Source organism: Caretta caretta, chromosome 4, assembly GCF_965140235.1.
Source record: "Caretta caretta isolate rCarCar2 chromosome 4, rCarCar1.hap1, whole genome shotgun sequence".
NCBI classification, from domain to species: Eukaryota; Metazoa; Chordata; order Testudines; family Cheloniidae; genus Caretta; species Caretta caretta.
Genome location: NC_134209.1, coordinates 51,862,245 through 51,886,297, shown reverse-complemented (window position 1 = coordinate 51,886,297; position 24,053 = coordinate 51,862,245). Strand labels below are relative to the sequence as shown.

General features: G+C 40.1%; 1 protein-coding gene across 2 annotated transcripts in view; it reads right to left on the bottom strand.

Annotated features, from left to right (window-relative positions):
- Positions 1-15,550: 15,550 nt before the first annotated feature.
- The window catches only part of AFG2A (AAA ATPase AFG2A), a 318,280-nt gene continuing 309,777 nt past the window's right edge, over positions 15,551-24,053 (bottom strand). For both annotated transcript variants that reach the window (XM_048847226.2, XM_048847227.2), the window contains exon 16: positions 15,551-18,213. In XM_048847226.2, the coding sequence (XP_048703183.1) occupies positions 18,037-18,213 (177 nt within the window). In that variant the 3' untranslated portion in view covers positions 15,551-18,036. The remainder of the gene's footprint in view (positions 18,214-24,053) is intronic.

Genomic DNA, 24,053 nt, shown 5'->3' with positions numbered 1-24,053 from the left:
CTGCACTCCAAGGAAGGTGGACACCTGAGTGCTGAAGCAAGTTCCTTAAGCTGAGTCTTCCCAGAGCTGATCTGCAGCTGGGTGTGGCCCTACCTGTGTGTGTGTTAGAGGAGGCTTTAATAGCCTGGCTCAGCAAGACAGGTTAAAGGGGGCCCATGCTGGCAGAACAGGTAGACTCAGGCCTGGTCTACACTATGGGGTTAGGTCAAATTTAGCCGCGTCAGGTCTATTTAAAAATGACTGCGTCCACACAACCAACCCCGTTCCGTCGATCTAAACGGCTCTTAACATTGATTTCTATACTCTTTCCCGATGAGGGGAGTAGTGCTAAAATCAACCTTGCTGGGTCGAATGTGGGGTAGTGCGGACGCAAATCGACAGTATTGGCCTCCAGGAGCTAACCCAGAGTGCACCATTGTGACTGCTCTGGACAGCACTTTGAACTCCAATACACTATCCAGCTTTTCACAGGAAAAGCCCCGGGAACTTTTGAATTTCATTTCCTGTTTGCAAAAAGAAAAGGAGTACTTGTGGCACCTTAGAGACTAACAAATTTATTTGAGCATAAGCTTTTGTGAGCTACAGCTCACTTCATTGGATGTGCTCCTTTTCTTTTTGCGAATACAGACTAACACGGCTGCTACTCTGAAACATTTCCTGTTTGGTTAGTGTGGCGAACTCAGTCGCACAGGTGACCATGGAGTCCCCCCAGAATTGTAGAGCATAGAATGTTTCTACGCTCCCCCTATCATCTCTGTCCCTGAGGTTATTGCAGATTAGAAGGCGAAAAAAATGCACTCACGATGACATGTTTTCTGAGCTCATGCAGTCCTCCCGCACTGATAGGGCACAGCTTAATACATGGAGGCATTCAGTGGCAGAGGCCAGGAAAGAATTAAGTGAGCGCGAAGAGCGGAGGCAGGACGCAATGCTAAGACTAATGGGGGAGCAAACGGACATGATGAAGCATCTGTTGGGGAACCAAATGGACATGATGAAGTGTCTGTTGGAGCTGCAGGAAAGCCAACAAGACCACAAACCCTCGCTGCATCCACTGTATAACTGCCTATCCTCCTCCCCATGTTCCATAGCCTCGTCACCCAAGAACACGATGGGGGGAGGGGGGAAAAGGCTCCGGGCACCCAGCCATTCCACTCCACTCCAGAGGATAAGCAATGTGGCCTTGTCCTTCCCTCCTCCACCACCCCACCCGAGCTACCTTGTCCATTATTTCATTTTCTTTTAATGAATAAAGAGAGGTTTTAGAGTAGCAGCCGTGTTAGTCTGTATTCGCAAAAAAAAAAAAAGGAGTACTTGTGGCACCTTAGAGACCAACAAATTTATTTGAGCATAAGCTTTCGTGAGCTACATCCAATGAATGCATCCGATGAAGTGAGCTGTAGCTCACGAAAGCTTATGCTCAAATAAATTTGTTAGTCTCTAAGGTGAATAAAGAAAGAATGCATGGTTTCAAAACAATAGTTACTTTATTTTGAAGTGGGGAGGGTGGTTGGCTTACAGGGAATTAAAATCAACAAAGGGGGTGGGTTTGCATCAAGGAGAAACACACACAACTGTCACACCAAAGCCTGGCCAGTCATGAAACTGGTTTTCAAAGCCTCTCTGATGCGCAGTGTGCCTTGCTGTACTCTTCTAATCTGGCTGCTCAGAATCGGATGCCAGGCGATTTGCCTCAACCTCCCACCCTGCCAAACGTCTCCCCCTTACTCTCACCGATATTATGGAGCACACAGCAAGCAGCAATAACAATGGGAATGTTGGTTGCGCTAAGGTCTGACCCAGTCAGCAAACAGCGCCAGTGAGCTTTTAAATGTCCAAAGACACATTCTACCACCATTCTGCACTTGCTCAGCCTATAGTTGAACTGCTCCTTACTACTGTCCAGGCTTCATGAGCCATGGGAGCGAGGGGTAGGCTGAGGTAGGTGCAACCGCGTGGTGCTGCCAGCAGGGAGTGCAGCCTGAGGCAGAAGCCTCCAGCTCACATGATATTCCAGGCAGGACTGAATCTCCATGAGACAAAACTTAAAGAAGAGACTAACCTGGAGTCTCTGGCTCCCATTCGGTGCTCTAAGAGGAGAATAGCCATGTTTGTCCAGGTGCCCCTGATCGATCTCACCGAGGTCTGCCAGGAGCACCCAGGAGACGTATGACAGCTATCAGTCCTACTGCAGCATCTGCCATGAAGGCAAGGAGCTGCTGCTGTGTAGCAATGCAGTACCATGTCTGCCAGCAGTACCCAGGAGACGTACGGTGACGGTGAGCTGAGCGGGCTCCATGCTTGCCGTGGTATGGCGTCTGCAGGGGTAACCCAGGAAAAAAGGTGCAAAATGATTATCTGCCATAGATTTCACGGAGGGAGGCCTGATGACATGTACCCAAAACCACCCGCGACAATGTTTTTGCCCGATCAGGCATTGGGAGCTTAACCCAGAATTCCAATGGGCAGCAGAGATTGCGGGAACTGTGGGATAGCTACCCACAGTGCACCGCTCTGTAAGTTGATGCTAGCCACGGTAGTGAGGATGCACTCTGCCGACTTACTGCACTTACTACGGACATACGCAATTGACTGTATAAAATCAGTTTCTAAAAATTGACTTCTATAAATTCGACATAATTTTGTAGTGTAGACATACCCTCAGTGGTATCTCAGCACATCAGGTGGAATCCCAAGGGGTCAAACCCGTCACATGTATATCTCTGACCGTTAGGTCTGCCCCTTTGATTTATAAATGTATGGATGCTGACTTATCACAAGGGTATAACCTTGTTTAACTGACCCATGTAGCTGAAGCGAGGTATTGAAAACCAATCTCTTACCAGTATTCCTTTGTGTTCCATTCTTATTACAGTTCCCAGTAACAGTTTCCTGTATCCTTATATGAGAAGATCTTATGTACTTTTGCTATTTTGCTATTAATCTATATGTTCTAACTTCTTCTGTCTCTGGGCCTTAATCCTCCTAAATATTTTATTTAGTATTTTGGCAATGGAAGTATTAAGTGCTGAAATATTGCTTACATGTTTGATGTGGTTTGGTGTACTTTGCTTTCAGTAATACCATATGACAGTATGCTAGTCACATCTTGAACTGGTGCTCTTTGTTTAGCAGCAATTATCTCTCACAAAAATTAAGAGAGTAAGGGCCCAATCCAGCTTCCACTGAAGGCAATAGCAAAACTTCCAGTATCTTCCATGGGAGGTGGACTGGAACTCTGTGGTATTCTCAGCCAGGTCCAAATTCAAGCATGCAACCTGGTCTCCTCTGGAAGCTTCAAAGATAGGAAAACTGTCCTGAAGTTTCAAATATATTTTAGATTACACTGAGATTATCCCTTAAAAGCTTTTAATGTGCAAGGGGAAGAATTCTCTCAGCAAAATTCAGTACAATACACACACACACACTCTACCCAGGTATACTTTGGGAAGCTCTCCTTTCCCCTTGTTACAGTTCAAATGAAGGCAACTCTCTGACTAAAACGGTTTATGGATCATGCACCTTTCCAGCAATGGGGAGAAAGTAAGGATCAGAATTAGCTACAGAGATCACATCCTACCTTACTTCTCTTCTCAAAAACCAAACACCATCCAACAGCTGCTGAAGATCTATTGCACAGAGGAAAAAATGAAGTTGTAGGAGAAGCAGTGAGTGAAAAAGAAGAAAAGATGGCAAATTATAGTGGAAGCTCTTGTTGACAATGAATATAAATACTTTACCAAGTGACAGTGCACAGATTCACATATGCTACTATGCTAACTCATTTATGTTATGACACTGGAGGTTACATGGAGGAATGTTTGCTTCTCTTAGATTCTGTTGACAACTTAGTACTTTGAAACCTCTTCTACTATATTTGTTTGTTTCTCTGTTGCATTAAACCTGCTACTTCTGAGCTGCCAAGGAAACTTTAATGCATAAATCTTTGTCTACTGGTAAAACTTGTATTTTATTTATAATACCTCAAGGTATAGTATGAGGTTTGTGGACCATTACCATAGAATATTGTAGTGTTTTGTATGAGGGTAATATTGTACCTTTGCCTACAGTTGTTTGCATATATTTAGAGGTGAAATCTGGACCAAAAAAATCCACTTAAACAGAGAATAAATAAGTATGCATACAGTTTGGTAATTAAGGGCTTAATCCAATGACTGTTAAAGTCAATAGGAGTTTTTGGATGCTGGATCAGGCCCTACATTTTGTATTTTTCATTCCTTACTCTGGTTTTGTTTTTTTTCTTTTTGGTAAATGCTCTAACATGTAAAACAAGGAGCAGCACTGAACATAACATGTTGCCCGATGTTTGCTGCCTTATAAAACGGTTGGGCTCTTTATGATAGGTACTTAGCATAGATTTTACTGCCAGAATTAATTCAGTATTTGTACTTATTTCCTGTCTTGCCTGTTTTTTAAAAAAAAGCCAGTTTTATTAGTCTTTCATAGTTTTCTTTGCATAGAAGATAAGAACCTAAAGAATAACCAGAAATCTCTTCCCAAGTTGAGTATAAATTATGTTCAATTACTGTATTCAACTGGTATTTATGTGCAGATACCCTAAGATAAGTGAAATAGCTGCCCTGTGAACTGATCAATTTTTAACTCCTGAGAGAGTCACTGTTAGGGTTGATAGGCCTAAATATTGATCTATTTTTATAGGTTTCTTATCTGAAAAATCTTATTTTTATTTCTCTATTTCTTTTCCAAACTGCTGCTGCCAGAAAATTTGAGAAATTAGAAGCTGTATGTGAATTTCTAGTGCATGTAGAATATGAGTTTCCAATACATTTTCTACACACTGAATTTCTGATGCACCTAAGCATGATAAAAAAGTAAAATATGCATGCTGGTTTTATTGAAAGTCTCATAGTAAGTCAGGTAAGTCATATGCTCGTATTTTATTTAGTGGCAACAACAACTAGTATGAAAAAGTAATAAAAAGCATGCCACTGTCAAAAAAGCTATTTTTAAGGCCATCAACCATCATCATATTTTCTTTTAATCTTGCTTCCACAGGAAAAAATTATGCGCCAATTACTGACTCGGGATGAAATATGAACCACTTACTGTCTTATTTTCAGTGTTGCTGAGCAATTGTGACAACAGTGTGTTTTAAGTGCTCAGCACCTCTTAAAATCAGGTCCTTACTGAATTTTTCTAATGCAACAATGGAGATTTCTTAGATCTACCTGTGCAGATCTTGAAGAATGTTTGGTTTATCCTCAGTACCCAAAACTGAAAATACTACCAGAGCACCAAATGGCACTAGAACAAGTTCCCTAGCTTTTATAGCTCAACCATATTAGATCATTAATATTGCATTTCTGCTGGCAGTAATGGTCATATTAAAAGTTAAAGAGAATTCTAGGCTGAGACAACTGAAAAAAGATTAAACTTTTTGAAGGAAATAGAAAAGAAATATGGCACTCCATTAAGAAAGTGAAGTTATTGGGAATACTTGAGAATCCGCGAGCTTTGGTGGGCCATTGAAAGTATTGAAATTAATAGTATTAAATTAAATCTTAAAATATTTTGTAACAGTACATTTTGCAAGCTAGTAGGACACTAAAATATTTCTCGTATAGGCCCTGAGGGGCCCACGGCTGCAGGCCTTGTGGCCCCGCCCAAGAAAAGGGCAATGGAGAGGTCCTCTGAGCTGTCTAGAGTGGCTGTGTGGGAAGCAGCCAATCAGGGCCCAGCAAGCTAGTATAACAAGAGCTGCAGGGCCAGAGAGAGTTCAGTTCCTTGCTAGAGCTGGAGGAGCGTGGATGGTGTGTGGTTGGCTGATGGAGCTGCAGGATCTTGGATGAGGTACTGCTGCCGGAAGCCAGGGAGAGTGAGAAGGAGCCCTGAGCTTGTTGCGGGGACTCCATTAGGACAAGGCCTTGAGGTAAGGGTGAAGACGGCGTAGAGCCATGGGGAAGTGGCCCAGGGAATTAGCACAGCAGCGCAACTTAGACAAAGGGACACAGCAGACAGCTGCTATCTACAGGATCCCTGGGTTGGAACCCAGAGTAGTGGGTGGGCCTGGGTACCATATTAGTCGCTGAGGAAGTGGCCTGGACATCGAGGCACCCCTAGAGGTGGGAACTGAAGTGCAGTAGCCCAGCTGGAGAGTTGTGGACAGAAAGGCCCCAAGAGGACAAAAACTTTGTCATCAGGGAGGGAGCTCTGGGGCACTGCTCTATCCCGGAGCAGGGACAACTTGTGGGAGACATTACAGGGAGCATTCAGAGAGACTCCTTTGGACTTGTACCCCAGAAGGGATTTTGCATTGCTTTCGTCACACAGACAGACTGTGTGTGACTCGGCTGGAGGGCTGAGTCACTGAAGACACCCCACAGAGACAGAGAGAGAGACCAGGCACACGCACTCGGCCAATGGGGCACTCATGAGAGGTTAGTACACCCCATAACATCTTCTGGGAGCCAGAAGCTTAGGCAGAGTCTCTCTCTGGCTAGAGAGAGAGACAGGTCTGGCTGCAGGGGAACTTACCTGGGGACCGAGAGTAAGGCAGGGCTGGGGAAAGGCCTCAGGAGCTGGGAAGCCCTAGGCCAGCAACTCCGCAGGCTGCAGGGCCTGGTCTGAGGCCCATATAGGTACTGGGGTTGCAGAGGGGCAGCCTGAGGGTGGGTAAACACAGCCAGTCCAAACCCCTTGTTGCCTGTGATGATTGGCTTTTACACTGCAGTCTGTCCCAGGGCGCAGGGGCTAGACCGTGACTGGCAGTAGCCACGACTGAGGCGACGTGGGGATAGTGGGTGAGGGTTCCCCAGGGTGGGGAAACCCAGGGAGTGGGGGGTACTGCCAGGGGGCAGCACCCAAGACAAGGGCAAGGGTCTGGGAGGGACATGGGGATCAGTGGTAAGGCGGATCACCGGCCTGCGGAGAGCGCTCTGGGCTGGAAATTGAACTAATTCCCAAGAATGACCAACAGGAGGCACCGCAGGGGTGAGTCCGAACCTTTACAAGCACCCATATGAACAATAACTCAAAGAAGAATAAGGTGCCAAAAACAGTCCACACAAAAGGATTATTTTGCTGAAATTACCTGGTAAGATGCAAGCCTCTCTCTCTCTCTTTTTTTTAAATAAAAAGAAAACACTCCATCATAGCTAGACTTTAGTCTGCAACTAAATTCTGTTCCAACTCCCTCTATTTCCCCACCCAACTTTACACAGATTCTTATAACGGCTATGTACAGACTTGTATGAAACTCAGACTGACATGGAGAATTTCCCAGAGGAAGTTTAACAGTGATTATATAACAAGTTAAGTCTCTGACCCTTTTTCATCAAGAGTTTATTACACTATTAGTTTATTCCTCTTAACTTAATCTCCAACAACCCTCTATCCTCTCTGCTCAAATAAACAAAGGACAAATTATATTTTTAAGAAATTAAAAACAAATTGATTTTGCTTGGAGCACTATTAGGCTGTAGATGTCAACACAGTTGGATTCTGCCTTTGGAAATCATAATGTTCATTTCTTGTTACATGTACCCCACATAAGTCCGTAGGAAGAATCTGGATGTGCTAAACCAAGACAAAAACAAGTTTCTAAGTAAATCTTCTCTCTAACATACACAGGTTTTTAATAATTATATAGTGTAACTTTATGTTGATACAGTACTTTCAACCAGAGATCTCAAAGTACTTTACCATGAAGGATAAGTATAATTACCTCAAATTTACTGAAAGAGAAACAGTCTCAGGGAGGTAAAGTGACTTTCCCAAGCTGACAGTCAGTAACAGAGTAGAATACAGCACAGGTCTCCTGACTCCCAGCTCTGTAGCTTCTTTACTGGACCACAAGGGCTTTTTAGCCAGTGGGAAAAGTAGCCTAGAAGGAAAAACTGAAGTTGTTTCATTGATTAAAAGAAGTTTAATTCGCAAAGGAAGGAAACCTGCCCAAACATGGTTATTTTTATCCCCGTAAAGCATACTTTTTAAATCATGTGAGTAATTAGATGTTGGATTAAAATTTTCAGGTGCCATTGGTAAAGTAACCTAATTTTACTTACATTTTATATGCATGGATGCATTTTAATTCACCTGGGAGAACAGCAATTGGCTTGAGATCAACTCAGGAAAGACAGAAATGTTGCTTGTACAAAGTAGGAAACTCTGAGGAATTTGACAATGATCAAGTGCATCAGATTGTGGTGGTGGTGTGAATTCTGTGACTCGGTGGATTCCTTGCTACTCCTGGACACATGCATTGTCACAATGGTGAGAAAAGACTTCTCTCTCTTTGGCCTAATTAAGAGGCCTTGTTCACTCCTCTCTGATGAGGACCTATCTGCAGTGAGCCATGCTTTCATCTCCTCCAGAGACAAATATTGTATCTCACGATCAATGGGGTTGGATCCAACTGCTGCAAAAAGCCTGAAGTTGGTGCAGTGTGTATCAGCATGCCTCATTACAAAAGCCAACTTGAACATACCAAGCTCATGCTTTGCAAACTCCACTAAGTTCCTTATTCAGTTCAGTGCAGAGTTCAAAGTCCTGATGGGTCTCGATTTACAAAGCTCTTCATATACCTGGACCTAGATATTAGACACTGCTTTACATTTCATAGTCCTCTGAGACAAACAAGTTCCATTGGGATGATGCAGAGGATTAGCCCAGGTACTCATTATGAGGCACTAGAAACAGAATATTCTCAGTGGCAGGATCCAGGCTGTGGAACTCCTTGATACAAAAGGTCAGACTGAGCCCAAGCCTGACCATGTTCATTTCAGGGTATACAGAACACTCCCATGCAAAGCCTTCTCCAAAATGCTCCTCTTACTAACAAACAAACAAATATATTTTAAAAAATCCTCTGCACCCCCCCCCCCCACACACACACAGTCAGCTCCTTTGCCCTGGAGAAACAGACTTACAAAAACACTTCTTTCTTCTGAGTTTCTATGCACTTTCATTTTGTGCAGTGCTTAGATACTGTAGCTTAGATAGGTGCCACAGTAGATAAAAACCTAAGATATTTTTTGCTTTATCTTACACCAATATTTTTTTAATTTTTTTAAAGGCCTTATAAAAATTGTGCACGAAATTGGAAGATTTTTAAAAGTTGCCTAAGAGATTTAGGAGATCAAGTCTCTTAGGCTCTTTTGAAACTCTCCTCTTTAGTGGAAAATATAAACTAGTCACAAGTTTTTGTTTGCTTGTTTGGGGGTTATACAAATCCCTCCCCCCCACTTTTTTACTACCCTCCCTCTTTTTTCTAAATGGAAAAAAAAAAGCAAAAAAGTAAAATTGTTAGAGCAAATGGGACTCTTCCCCCAGCATTTTGAACGAAAAAATTGAAAATTTCAAAAAACATAAATTGTGTTTAAAAAGTTTGAAATAATGACATTTTTTCTGAGAGAAATTTTGCCTTCATTAAAATCCCTTTTGTTAATGAAAAGACTGGTTTGTAAAAAAAGGTCAGCCAGCTCTCATAACAGATTAAACCTATACACGCTACAATGGGGTGGGGTTTGCTTGGGAAAGGGAGTAACAACAACAACGTAAAATCCCAGTTGGGGGTGACATTAAGATTCTAGGGGTCAGATATAGCCCCATTAGGGTATGTACATGTATTGGTCTATGTGTGCAGATTTCACTTCTCTGCACTGGTGAGACCCACTGTATCCTCTGAGGAATGCACCCATAAGTAAAGGAAGGCAATATATCCATCATTGCTATCCTTCAAACATCAGGGCAAATTTAAAATTCACTGGGGTCTTCATAGAAGTCTCAGCACCAGAGCTGCAGTGAGTGTGTGCTAAATCAGTGCATCCTATTGCCTTGAGCAGAACCCTTCTTCAACCAACACCACCCATTTTTAGGGGCTGTGCAGCATCTCTACAAAGGGGAGATTGTGACAGTGGATTTTCTGGCTTTGGGGAAAAAAGGCCCAGCCAGGTCAGTGCCCAGAAGTCGGTGTCAGCCTCTGTGAAGTTAGCTCCTAAATCTGAAAGAACCAAATATTGTAATGTTTGCAATTGCATACTTACCTGAACACAAGTATTTAAAAGAATCAAGCAACACACGTATCTGCTAATCCAGCAGTGACTGGGTTAAAAGGGGAGAAATAGAATTCTAATCAGTTTGGGGCTAGCAGAGAATCACACTTGCTAACATAGAGCCTGAATGACCACAGCCTTACTCCAGTTAATGCCAGTGAAACCACACTGAAATCAGTGCAGTTAACTGGAGTGATGAATCACACTTCCAGTGAAACAACAAAATAGTCCTCCTTTTACTCCACATGGTGTTTTCCCCCTTCCTTTTTAATGTTTAAATCACAAAAGTGTTTAATATTAGGATAATCCTCTTGATTCCTATGCTCATTTCCCCATCATTCCCCTTCCTCCTTCTCTCTCTCTCTTTTTTTTTTAATAGGGGTTTAATATTAATGCACTCCTGATTCTGATATTTACCTTTCCATCACCGATCAGACTAGTTATTTGAAAAATCAGCCCCAGACCAATTAAGTTTGGAAAGAGCAAATCTCCATCAGTTAGATGTTTTAATTCTCTCTGTGAAGTGCCAGAAGAGGCCTAACAAAGCTGTATGTGCTCAATTGTGTTATCAAGGCACTTGGCACTACCAGCTGATTCTTGATTACCATTCATCCCAAAAGGAAAATAAACACCCTTTTGTAATGAAAATGTAACTGGTTACTACCATGTGTTACATGTTCACAAAGTAGCTTTTTACAGAATTACATATGATGAGAGCATGGAAGTGGAATCAGATTGAGGTAACCAGTTGTTTCTACACTTTTCAGAGGGAAAGCAAGCTTAACCAAGATTGCACCAGTGTGATAGAAAATGCTAGATGTGTTATACATTTGTGGATTAAATGTTAGTGAGCTCCTTAAACCAAACATTAGTGACAACATACAGTTAGCTTAAATTGTATAGGCTATGGGTGAATGCACCAGGACCATAACTACTACCTTAAAGCAAACAATATTAACAGAATCAGTTTATCAAAACCAAAAAACAATAAAAACTACCAAAATGCTTTTGCACCATTATTTTTTAAGGAAACTGCTTATTATCTCTGCTGTATAATAAATGCAGAATTTGCTGGTTTGGCGGATTAATCCCCATTCATACTGGGGGAAGCATTCCATGACATTAAAGGATTTGTTTATTTGCTAATCTACTTCAGAATCCATAGGCCTTTAACACACACACTATATATTAGGAATCATTTTTACTCTTGTGACTGCTATTATCAATATCTTTCCATTTAAAGGCACAGTACACAGGATTAGAACAGTACAATAGAGAGAGCACTGTAACTCCACTCCCCAAAAAATGTTTTAGCAATTTATTCCATTCTCTTGCCAAGCCCCATTTTAGAATTCCTCACATCAGAGAAGGGGAGAGCCTCAATGGACCTACCACAACAGCATTTGGATGTCCTAGTGCTGCAGATGCCAGTTCTGTACTTGCATCTTGAATTCACAGATAGCATCTTTAATGCTGAAGGGTACCAGAGCTCTTTTACACACACAACTGATATACAAAGCTACACACAGATCACTTCCCCAACAGCGAAATGAAAATGGTGATAAGGTAGAAGGTAGAAACTGCTAGACACAGTTTCTGATGGGAAGAGATGAATACAGTAACTTTCCAAAAATGCCTAGATAGGTAGGATATAATTACACAAGTTGGTGAAAACACAGAGGGTAGAGGCGTTAACCTCTTAGTGCCACAGCTTGTAATTGAGTGCAAGTGGTCAGTACCTTATTTTTCATATTTCATTTGAACAGCATGCCCCTAGCAGCATAATACACCTTAACATCATGTTGGGACACTGGCTCAATACTAGTCGAAAGGGATGAGTGCCACTAAATCCCCAGTACCATCTCATGCAACACTTCCATTTTCATTGGAGAGCTGTCATCCAAACACTGATTAGGACCGTCCCTACTTTAATTGTTAAAAAACACTTAAATCATAGTCTGCAATGGTATGGCGGAAGGGTTTATTTGAAAAACATACCTCTCCTCCAGCTTTTTGCAGAACACTGGAGTCAATTTATTAAAATCTGTAGAAACAAGTGACCTAGTTTAAAATATTGCGCACAGAAACAGGATAAAGCCCTGCAGAAACTGCATGGTTAGGCTTCCTAAATTGAAGATTAATAAATGAATAAATGGAAGTTGCAGAGACAGCAGACACAAATCCAAGATTAAAACTTCTTTTCAGTTGTAACACTAATAAGCATTATTTGTCTTCCCAATGTTAACAATACCAATCAAAACTGAACCTCCTTAAAACAACTGCAACTCTGCATGTCTCTGCCACCTACACATTAGAAATCAAAAATGTTCTTTATCTGAATTTATACACCAGATAGAGTACTTTAAGAAATGGTCCATTTTTAACATTTAAAGTGTTTTGCCATTCTTTACTTACAATAGTTTCTTCTGTATCAAAGGTGGAAAAAAGGGTTAGCCATGAACCGATTTTGAAGTACATTTTATATCATCTATATCTCTCTCTATATAAAAGGCTAGTGACTAACTATAAATATAAAACTCATATTCTAGACTGGAGGCCCAGATTTTCCATTGCACACAGTGTCTGCTGTGTACAGCTAGGAAGCTGACAGGGTCATAAAGAAACCATCTGCATTTCCCCAGAGGCAGGGTCCATGCTGAACCTGACCTCAGCACAGTTTAGAGCAACTTTGACATGCTTTAAGGTATACCATTTGGTTATGCTGCCGAGGGGCCAGTATACCAGCTGAAAGTATTACTCCAGCCACCTCCCCTTCTCACCCTTCACATGTCACCAATGCTGAGGTTGCATGGAATGGTGGTGGTGTAGGAATGGGCTATGTCAGCTCAGGAGATCAGCTGGTTTTATGGCCCTTTCACACAATCAGAAGAAGAGAACATGGCTTAGGTTTATGCACACAAGCTAGGGTTCTAAAATGTGAGAACTAAAGGCACAATATACTTGAGACAGATTTTCAAAACGTGTGCATAACAATAAAACTTTGCAATTATGTAGACCCTTGCATCTGAGGAACTCAATGTACTTTAAACACCTGGCCAAATTTATCCATGGTGCAATTCCTTCGGCTACAACATTGTGAAAGAAGAATAATGATTATGTAAAGACATACAATGATCTGAAAGAGAGCTGAATAAGAAAGGAGACTATTTTTGACCGTGATTCCATGTGATGGGAAAAATAGCAATATTAGGAAATCCTTTTAGAAATTTGCTGCATTTACATAAAATGTAATTTTTTTGAGATTAATCAGAAACCAATTACTTAGTCATAATATGGTAAAACCAGTATTTTATAAAAGTAGGTGTGTAATTTCTCAGATTATATAGAAGGCTGGATTAAGGGGTTCCCTCAGAAGCTTTAGAAAAATTCAGTTATGTGTCCAAATTTGCTGTGTTTATATTACATGAGCCAAACCTTTTACATTTGTCCATCATTAGCTTGGCCAATTTGTTTGGGATACTCTGGCCAAGATTTTCAACAGTGATTAGTGATTTTGTGAGCCTCAATTTTTGGCTGCCCAAATTAAGACACCTAAAAGGGGCTTAGGTTTTCAGAAAGAGCTGAGTACCCAACCTCCGAAAGTCAAGTTCCTTTGAGATGTCTCATGTTTGGCACCAAAAAAAACTGAGCCACTCCAAATCACTGAATACTTCTGCAAATCCAGTATTTTAAATGCAATATTGTTTCATCCACTGAATCACCTCTTGCTCCATGAGGGCCAGACACAAATGTGTCCAATAGTTCTAATAAATCAATATGTCTACCGGGCCAATTTTCAATGCCTCAGTGGTTTTTCCTAACTACCAACTTGCAGTGCTCACTTCCCTCAGACTACTTCATTTTACAGACCCACACTCACCAGCACTGCTCTCTCATGATTCTCATCTACACTCCCTAAGCACTGAGTCTGAAGCATGCACCATAAGAAAACGTATTCTCCTATAGTTCTTCAATACCGCTAACCAACATATGCTTAATTATGGGAGTGCTTTGCTTGATATAGGTTTCTGAAGCAGAAGTGCAGTTTGACATTTAAAATGAATAGAGAAACTAAGAGATGAGACCCAGAATATATAGGCCAGAAAAATCAACTTTAAAAGATTAAAAATTCAGTAGGACAGATCAATTTAAATAATATATTCTTGAATAATCTTCAAAAATAATCTCTAATCTCTAATCCCAAAATTTTTCCCTTAGCATGTGAACCAACTACACATTATGTTCTATTCTCATTTAGAGATTCAAGGAAAATCATGCTAATATACTACATTCTTTTTCCACAGAGTTAAAAAACTGTACATTGTACCTGCAGTGAAAATCTGTTCCATGCATTAGGGAAAATACAAGACTGGACTTTTTTCAAATTAAGTAAAGACATTTTAGCATTTTGTTCATTTTTGGCAAACCAGCTGAAAGACATTTTACACTATTCACAAGATGTTGTTATTGGAAGAAGTTGTTAAATTTTGTATTTAAACGAAGTTTGCCTGAAACATTGAAAAGCTGATTTAATGTTAACAATTCCACAACTCAAACAGTGTCTGAGCCAAAGATAAGCTCCAAAAGATAATTGGGGCAGGGGGGACAGACAGAAAAGCCTTATCCCTAAAGAATGTCAGGAAATAAGTACTGAAACTACTTCTAGAGAAGGGGAATATGACCTTTTACATTGTGGGTTTTTCTTGTTCACTAAACCTGTAATTATGAAAATTAAATCATACAAAAGTACCCAAACAATATGAAGGGGAGTAACTCACTAGAAGCAAGGACATTCAGAGTTACGGGTAAAATTCCATCTTTAACTTACCCTTTGGTGTGGAGATACGAAGGTTTATATGGTCTCCTACAATTAAGAGATTAGTGCAATACCAAGAGATGATATACTGAGTGAAGCATGATGTGAAAAGTTTAGATCTCAATTTCATGTGTTAAAAATGATCATTTAAAAATAATTCATTAGCACAGAATACCCTTGGAATGCTCTGTCCTATTGTGTCCTCATCTATTAACTCCAACAACAGTTGCGGGCACTGTGCATGCTACAGGATCATGTTCTCTGGCATGTAAATTTAAGCTACACACAGCAGCTGTTTTGGCAAAGTATTTTCCAAAGCACTTTCAAAATGGCTGTGAAGTTCTTTTATTGCCAATGAGCTTTCATCAAAATTGTTTTCCAACACAAAGTGTCTGTTATTTTTCCAGCATTCTGATTAAATGGTACAATGTTGCTGTTCAATTATAACATTGGACTGTACCGTTCATATGGAACTGGGTATATGCAATCATACATTTCTTTATATCTCAAACTATCTACTATCAGGAGTGAGCAAGTTTTCAAGTGGCATAAATTTACCTGAGTTTTCCGCAACAAATATTTAGTTGCGAAACAGAAATATTTGATGAATTTCATCAATTTGCCATATTTAAAAAAAACAAGTTACAATAAAACTTAAATTGCCTTTTCTATTCTACAAACCCAGCAAAAAGAGGAAATATTTCCAGTTTAACATTTATTAATTCACACAGCTCTACATCAGAATACGTGGTACAATGAGGGAAGTGAAAGATGGTGCATTTAATGAAGAATTCTAAGGGAAGATTTTCACAGGCACAATCGGTGGCTGGGTGCCAGATCCCATCTCTTCCCCAATGCCTGATATTCCAATTCTGCAGCCTTCACAAGAAGTGGAGATCACATGTTTCTTTCTCCCAGTCCAGGTTCTCATTTTGGTCCCTGTTACCATGATATCTGAGCACTTCCCAAGAAATGGCAACAATGATTTCTCTCATCCAGATCAACATGTAGATATTTAGAGGCCAGATTTGTGAACTGTGTTAGGTTAGGACTAAGTTCTATGGTTCTTTTCTGCAACATACACACAAAGTTCAGAAGGATAATGGTATGACTACTGACTGTTTGAAAACATCCAGGATTTAATTGTTATGATAAATGCTTTGGATACCCTCAACCTGAATTATAGCCACTTTAGAAAAAATGAGTTAAAACTAGTTTCATTTACTACATCTGTCCCTGCATCCTTCTGCCAATTTTCGCATTTTCCTATTTAAATTTTTTTCTCTCTCTTCTGGTCTGGTGCAGAAGACCCGCACAAGCAACACAGGAGAAACTTTGAAATCACCAATACAGCTAGAACCAACAACACAAAAATACACAACTACGTTTTTCCTCCTCTAATCTCTCTCAGTTATAGAAATCTGAAACTTTACTTGTAGCAAGAGTAAGTTAAATAGCGGGCAGATGTGTGATTTTTAAAGTAAGAGTAGCCCCTTACAGATTATATTTAATGAGAGAAACTGAACAAAACAAAGAAATCATCTGAACAAAATCTAAAGCTTATTTCTTTAAAAAGAACAGAAGGGGTGGGCGTAAACAGACATAAAACTCTTGCATAAACAAATATTGAACTACCATAAGAAGCCAAATTCTTCAAAACCAACAATAAATCCAAAAAATAAGCCAAAAGGTGATAAAATCAAACTATTTTACTTGACATCAACAGGTAACAGCATGATTTGGCTAATGCTTCGACCCTGAAGGGTCTTCCGCTTAGCTGGAAGAAACATTAGCCAAGCCATGCAATTACCTGTTGAAATAAAGTCAGATCCTTTCAGTTTTTATCACCTTTTGGCTCCCCCCGCTTTTAATTATTGCTTTTGATTGATCTGCCTTTCTAGTCATATCTGGTATACAGTAGCTCATTACCCTGCAAGTAATTTTACCTGATCAGCTTGTTTACTGAAGGTACAAGAATACATGTCCAAGAAACAACCTGCTGTGGTTTCAGTAAAAAAAAATCAGTGATGAAATAGGTTGAAAAATCTGTATCTGTACCCCCACATTTTTGTGGCCACTTGCATCAGTTCTATCAACTAGATATTTTTACTCATTGGATTTTCTATGAAATTCCAAAGATTTTTGGTGGTGCAGTTTAAATGCACATCTTACTCACATGCACTGTATCAAGAAGTAATTAACATCTCTCAACTTTTTCCCATTATATTTTACAATGTGTCCTCTATAGATCAAGGTACAGTGCTTGGTAGATTAAATATCAGATCAAATACTATCTCTCTCTATATATATTATAAAGAGAAAAAATTGTACATAGATCTGTAAGAAATGTACAATTTTCCCAATCAACAAGATACTCAGATATTTTTTTTAAATAAAAACAAACAAACCCTCTCTCTCTGATATCTGGAAATAGTTATAAATTAACCACAAATTAAAAACAGTCCATTTTCCCAATCTTTATAACAAGCCTAATGGTAACCTTCTAATTTATATTCCTACCTTATAATATAAGGAAAGGGAAGATGTCCAAGACTGAAGTTAAACATTGTGCTGTGATCAATTAGGAACACCTTAAGTTGGGGGGGGGGGGGGTGGAGGGGGGAGAGAGAGGAAAGCTGAATGTTTGGCAGGCTTGTTTGGCAACTTCTTTGAATGTCATAAATCAAAGATTTCAGACTATTTTTCAGCATGTATTCATGCCACTCCCAGTCTCTGTGATGCTCCTTTGTGTGGAACTGGACAACCAGACACACAAAGATAAAGACTGTAGGGAAACTTGTTGCTGTTGCAAATGTTTTCAAGGAGACCATCAAGGATAAGCCTAAAAATTACTGAGTTGAGAGTCCTTTCTTTTCCAGACTGATATGTATTTGCAGATAAAAGTGATTTAAACCAGCAATCTGAATGATAACAACACAGATTATACCATTTTATTATAAAGTACAACATTTTCAACCACTTCCACTGCAGTCACATAGTTCACAATCGACACAAAATACTTCTACTATGAAATTTCTGAAATGGAGTTCATTTCAGACATTCCATTTACAATAAGAAACTCCTAAACTCTCAAGAATTTAAAGAAAATTTGCTGTATACAGGTGAAATGAGCGTGTGTACACACACACACACACACAAGTGAGTGCAAATGCACATATTCATTTCTCAAAGTGTATGTAGTCCACTCTGCCGCTGATAATCTTCATAAAACTGTCTTAGTGACTCAGGAATTCTAGGGGTCACAATACTCAATGCATGTTGAAAATGTCGTCCCCAAATACATTTGGCCTGGATATCTTCCTGGAGGGCTAGAAGGGCTGCTTCTCTGCAGACTGCTGTTATCTGTAAATGAAAAACAAAAATAATGTACACACCTTTTTTTTTCAATCTGAAAATTCACCTTTGTTTCCAGACCAAACATGATCTGAAGCAAAACACGGCAAATGAAGTCATCACAGAAGAACGTTAGTATACGCTGATGGCCTGGTTTTTACAGTGGCTCAGCTTCTAGTGCTTGTTTTCTATTGAATGGGAGTCATGGGTGCTCAGCACCTCTGAAAAATGTAACTATAACAGACTGAACTTAAAACCTCAGTCCATTACACTTCAAATCATAATGTCACCATTATTTCTAATTTAATTACCATATGCTGCTCTAGTGTTTCTAAACTCTGTACAACACCTAATAAATTACAAATCCAATGATCAGTGACAAACAATCTGACACATGTCTCTGTTGCTAAACCAGAAGAATAGATATTCCAAATTCCTGTGACCACTTTCCTCCTTAAAACCTCGGTTGGGAAAGTAGTAAATACAATTAATTCAGAGAGGAAAGCTGGGAGAAGGAAGGAAGGACAGAGAGGTGTGTAGAAGGGGAAGAGGGTTATGGTCTCATACTCTGAAATGTGTTTTTAAATTCTCTGGACTTCAGACAGCGGAAACAGACTAATGCCAGTGTCACTCTAAAGACACATTACTGTGGTGAAAAGAGCTTGTGGAATGAAAAGAGATATGGTGATTTCCAGTGCAACAGGGAAAACAGTGATTGATATTGACTGCACCCTTATATCTGTAAATGAAAGAGCCAGCTGAAACGCATTTGTCCAGCCATTCAGCATATTTTCTCTGTTTGTTCACTTACTGAAAAGAGTTCCACTGCTTATGCTGGGCTAATGGTTGCCAAAGCTGTTAGTAGCTTTTTAGAGGATTTAGCAGCATGTTTAGGAAGCTTTCACAAAAACACACGCATGGATTTAGATGGCTTTGTCCAGTTACAACAATATTACTATTAGTTCTGTGCTCCTCTAATGAGCAGTGAAGCTGAAACACTGCTGTTATGTATTTTAATGCTTTTCAGTAGCGCAGGGACACCGAATTGTTGAAGGATTGCTGAGATGTAGTGCATCGACTTCCTACAGAGATAAATAAGACCTTGCAAAGTTCTAGAAACTAATGTCAATATCCTGACCATTACACTCATATTTTCTAGTAGAAGGGGAATATTTCCCAATTCCTATCTATCGCAGTTACAAAGCTACTTCAAATTAAATAAAACCTTTAGAAGGAGAGCAAACACTATTGTGAAATGGTAGAGTAAAAATAGGCCTGAACCAAAACCACATCCAAAAAACCCACCCTGAACTTTGAAATAATGTGGATCTTTGAAGTTCAGTCCTTTTCTCCCTAATACACAGTATGCCACTGCATTAGTTTTTCATTAGACCAAACGGAATAACTCATTTTTACATTTTGATAATTTGTTTTCTAAAGTCTTTTCAGATCCACCAATGGAGAAACAAAGAACAACAGATTTTGCTTGGACAAATCTGCCTATAATGATCATTAATCATCGAGAACATAAGAGCTATTGAAGCAAAATATCACTCAACCAGCAGAAATCCAATGGTGAATGGCTTGCGTATTTTTTACTGCTGGAAGCTCCAGTGTAGGACAGAGTGAGGAGGAGCACTGGTTTGGCAGATGTAATAAGACTTTAGAAAAAGAGGAAGCAAACGTTACTACTTTATCTCCCTCTGTTTCACTCATATACTGATATATGGAGGAGGAATTTGCCTACTAGCCAATACTTTCAGTGGTTTTTATGTTGCCTTTAGGCTCCTGCCAAGAATATCAGCAACAGTGACCATAATTAACTTTCAAAGGCTACGGAGTTCTTTTGTTTCTAGTTTTACTCTTAAGGACAGTGCAAGAAAGCTTCACAGTATTTGAAAATTATAGGATATAAACAAATCCCACTAAATCAATAAATTTTGTTTGATTTTCAGGACTATTTGAATTGCTCAGATGAGAAAAGCAAATAATTCAAAAAAATAATTTATTTTATTAATTTTGCCTCTTCTTCTAGTTACATTCAAAACTCAAACTTTTTATTATTCAGAACTGTTTGACTAAATCTGGCATAATGTAATTATGTACATTATCATTCATATACTCCAAGGCTTTCTGTTACTCAGTATTCAAAATGTAGGGCATTGTGATTGGTCATCTAAATTACATGGTATGATTTATAGTCCATTGCTGCCTTAGAATATCAGGTGGGTGAAGTGGAGGATTAAGGAAAGCAAATTTGAAGTAAGTTTCAAGTGTGCAAGCTTAAAATATTCTTCCAACAAGCATTCTCACTAGTAAAATTCAACCCTATGTACACTTGTGGAAAGAGAACATAAAAGTGATTTGAAATTGAATTTGGTTTGATAAATTTACTTGCATTATTTGCCCAGCTCTATGATTCAAGTGCGTATTATTACAGGTTCTCCAGTTCCTTTGCCTACCTGAACAATTAGTATTAGATTGCACAATGCAGAATGCAGTGAGACAAAGAGAAAAAGGAAGAGAAAGACCCCAGAACCACTAGAAGGAAAGAGAAGGCTCAGCAGCATGCTCTCCCCCCATACCAGGAGGCCACATAAACCCTACAGTTACAGGGCTAGTGGGATGGACGGATTTTTGAAAGAAAGTTGAAGAACCTGGAAGCAAGCTTCTCTCCAAACCTGGCAGAAACACACAACGAAATCTGGTGGAAATCAATGCTGCTGAGAGGGGTTTGGGACGCAGGAGGGGGCTCCAGGCTGAGGCCGAGGAGTTCAGAATGTAGAAAGGGGTTCTGAGCTGTGGCAGGGGGTTGGGGCACAGGAGGGGGTTCAGGGTGTGGGCTCTAGGAGGGAGTTTGGGTGTGGGAGGTGGCTCAGGGCTGAGAGTTGGGGCATGGGAGAGGGTGAGGGCTCTGGGAGAGAGTTTGGGTGCCAGAGGGGGCTCAGGGGTGGGGTAGGGCCACAGGAAGGGGTGAGGGCTCTGGGAGGGAGTTGGGGTGCAGGTAGTGTTTCGGGGTGAGGGCTGTACGAGGTGCTCACCTTGGGCAACTCCCCGCAAGTGGCAACATGTCCTTCAGCTCCTAGGAGAAGGTACACCCAGGCGGCTCTGCATGCTGCCTCCACCCGCAGACTCTGCCCCTGCAGCTCCCATTGGCCATGGTTCCTGGCCAATGGGAGCTGTGGAGCTGGCACTCAGGTTGGAGGCAGCGCATGGAGCTCCCGTGGCGGTCCCTCCACCTAGGACCCAAGAGATACGTTGCTGCGCAGAGCCAGGTAGGGAGCCTGCCAGCTCCATGCCAACCAGACTTTTAATAGCTTGATCAGCGGTGCTGACAGGAGCCACCAGGGTCTCTTTTTGACCAGGTATTCCAGTCAAAAACCTGACACATGGTAACCCTAAGCCTTGCAGGACAACTTCCAGTATAGGAGAAATCAGTGACACAGAGTCTGAGTACATTCTAAGTGTATCTTGTTTATTTATACACATACGCCAGTCCTGGTCACAAACAGCACGTGCGGTAATTTTTTTTCCAGGAATGTCAGTCCAACACCAATGCCTAGTTACCGGGAAGCAACTTTGCCTCCAGAATTGACTCTAATCAGAACCCAACAGTAAACACTCCTTCTGCTTGCATAGGTCTCTCTCCAGCCAGAGTCGTGTATGATCAAGACTACCAACCACCACAAACATTCCTTCCAAGAGTAAAAACTTGCTCACACACCAAGGAAAGGAACTTGGAAGACTATGTATAATAGCACCACCTGCTGACCTCTACCACAACAATATGAAATGACTGGATGCACTGCAAGTGAAATGTGGTTGCTCATGCAACACTTATAATTTTTATTTTGCCAATTTTAGCAGTCTCCGGAATTGGGAAAATGATGGAAGTAATATAGATACTTACCTCTGTGTATAATGTAAACTAGTCTGAGATTTTCTAAGAACCACCTGAAATACAGTTCACGGAAATAAAGATTTTAGCACTTCCACTGAATTTCAGCAAAAGTCTAATTTATTCAACTAGAAATATGGGTATATCAAATCAACTGGGTCAAAAAATTACACCCTGACTACACTCAGAATCCCAGAGCAACTCTCTGTGTTCTAGCTCTTGTCCTGAAGAGTAAGAAAAGCTTCCTAGGAGATGGAGGCAAATGACAGTCAGCGCTTGTCATCACAACATACTTCGTGCACCCAAACCTATTGTTTGCACATAAAAGGATTTTGGTCATGGTTTCTGTGGAAAACAGAAACTTGGACTTGGGTTTGGAAAAGGCAGAATTTTCTGTGTGTCTATGTTAATGGTAAAGTCTTGAACTGTTAAACAACTCGAGCTAGACGCTCATTTCCAAAAATGACAGGCCGAGAACATTAATTTATCCACGAAAGAAAAAAAGATGTTGATATCTTTCTCCCTTAATCTTGAAATGACCATCACAAGAAGCAGATAGAAAAGAAATGTGACATAGAACAGAGCCTTCTTTCTTTAGGGACAGCATGAACAGACTATAAGCAGGGCTAATGGGAAATGCAGATACACTTCCAGGAGATTACAAAAGATCAGGAAATCGTGAATCCACTGCTATCCTATTTAAAACTAGGAGCTCCCACCTGGAACTTTGTTTCACTACATGGAAATTCACTTGAAATTTCCCCTCAGACACACAAAAGGATTACAGTGGAAAGGGACAAGTAATCTTAAATATGTTTGGGCCATGTTATGTATACGTAAAATACCCTGCCAATTTTTCAGAAACACCTGGACAAGTTCCCACTATCTTAGGTATGCAAAGGGCACTCCCTAACTTTCTTAGGAAAAGGGATTTGATAGAGTTCTGCCACATTCTTCATCACCTTACCCTGAGTCTCACCAAATGTGGATGGAAACGGGATTTTTCCTAATGAGATGGCATATGAACACAAGCGCAACTACAAGTTTCTTCAGCGTACCATGGATGCAATGAATCATTTGCTTTTTTCAATAGAAGTAATTTAAGGTTTCTTGTGCACATATCCAATATTGTTTTATTCACAAAGGCCTAAAATTCAGGGAGGCATACAGCAAAGTGAGCAAATGAGAACAATAAAATAGTATGGAAAAATAATCCAAACAATGAATGACTTCATGCTATCACCATCCTATTAAAAAGAGCAAATTTAATACAGGCAAGTACAAGTATGTATCATTTCAATAGCATGAAGGTCAGAGAAAAGCAATAAATAGATTATATAAGACAACTGCAGTCTTGGTGGGAGAAAGAAATTTCCCATGATATGAAATGTCTTGAGCACTGAACCTTAGGAAATCCAGTTATCCTATCTTCAAGTGCAAAAGGGCAAAAGAGCCAAGTGTGCTGGACTTCGCATGTTATGAAAAATAAGAATAATATTATGTCCCCTTCAGAAAAGTGAAGTTATGGTAAAGCTACCGACAAACATATAGGATATGTAATACAACATAAAATATAGTAATTTTCTTTGTCTGGCAGCATTGACTGGTAAAATGATGATGAAGACATTAATGAAAGTCAGAAACAACAAAGTGATTAACCAATTAGCAACAGACCAGGCAATATGTAATTACAAAATTATTGTAGAGGTGCAGGGCATTTCCTGGGTATTAGTAACCAGCTAGGAGGAGCTGAAGGCTTGAGGTGTAGCCAAAGGCTGTTAATCCCATATAGAACACAGAAAAGTATTTAAATTATTAGTGCTATTATAAGCTAAAACTAAAACAAATATTTACACATATGGGTTTTTTTTTCCTAAATGGGATGATAGAGAACTACATTTCACATTAGTCTGACTGCTTGGATCATCTCTCAGAATATCATTCACTTTCT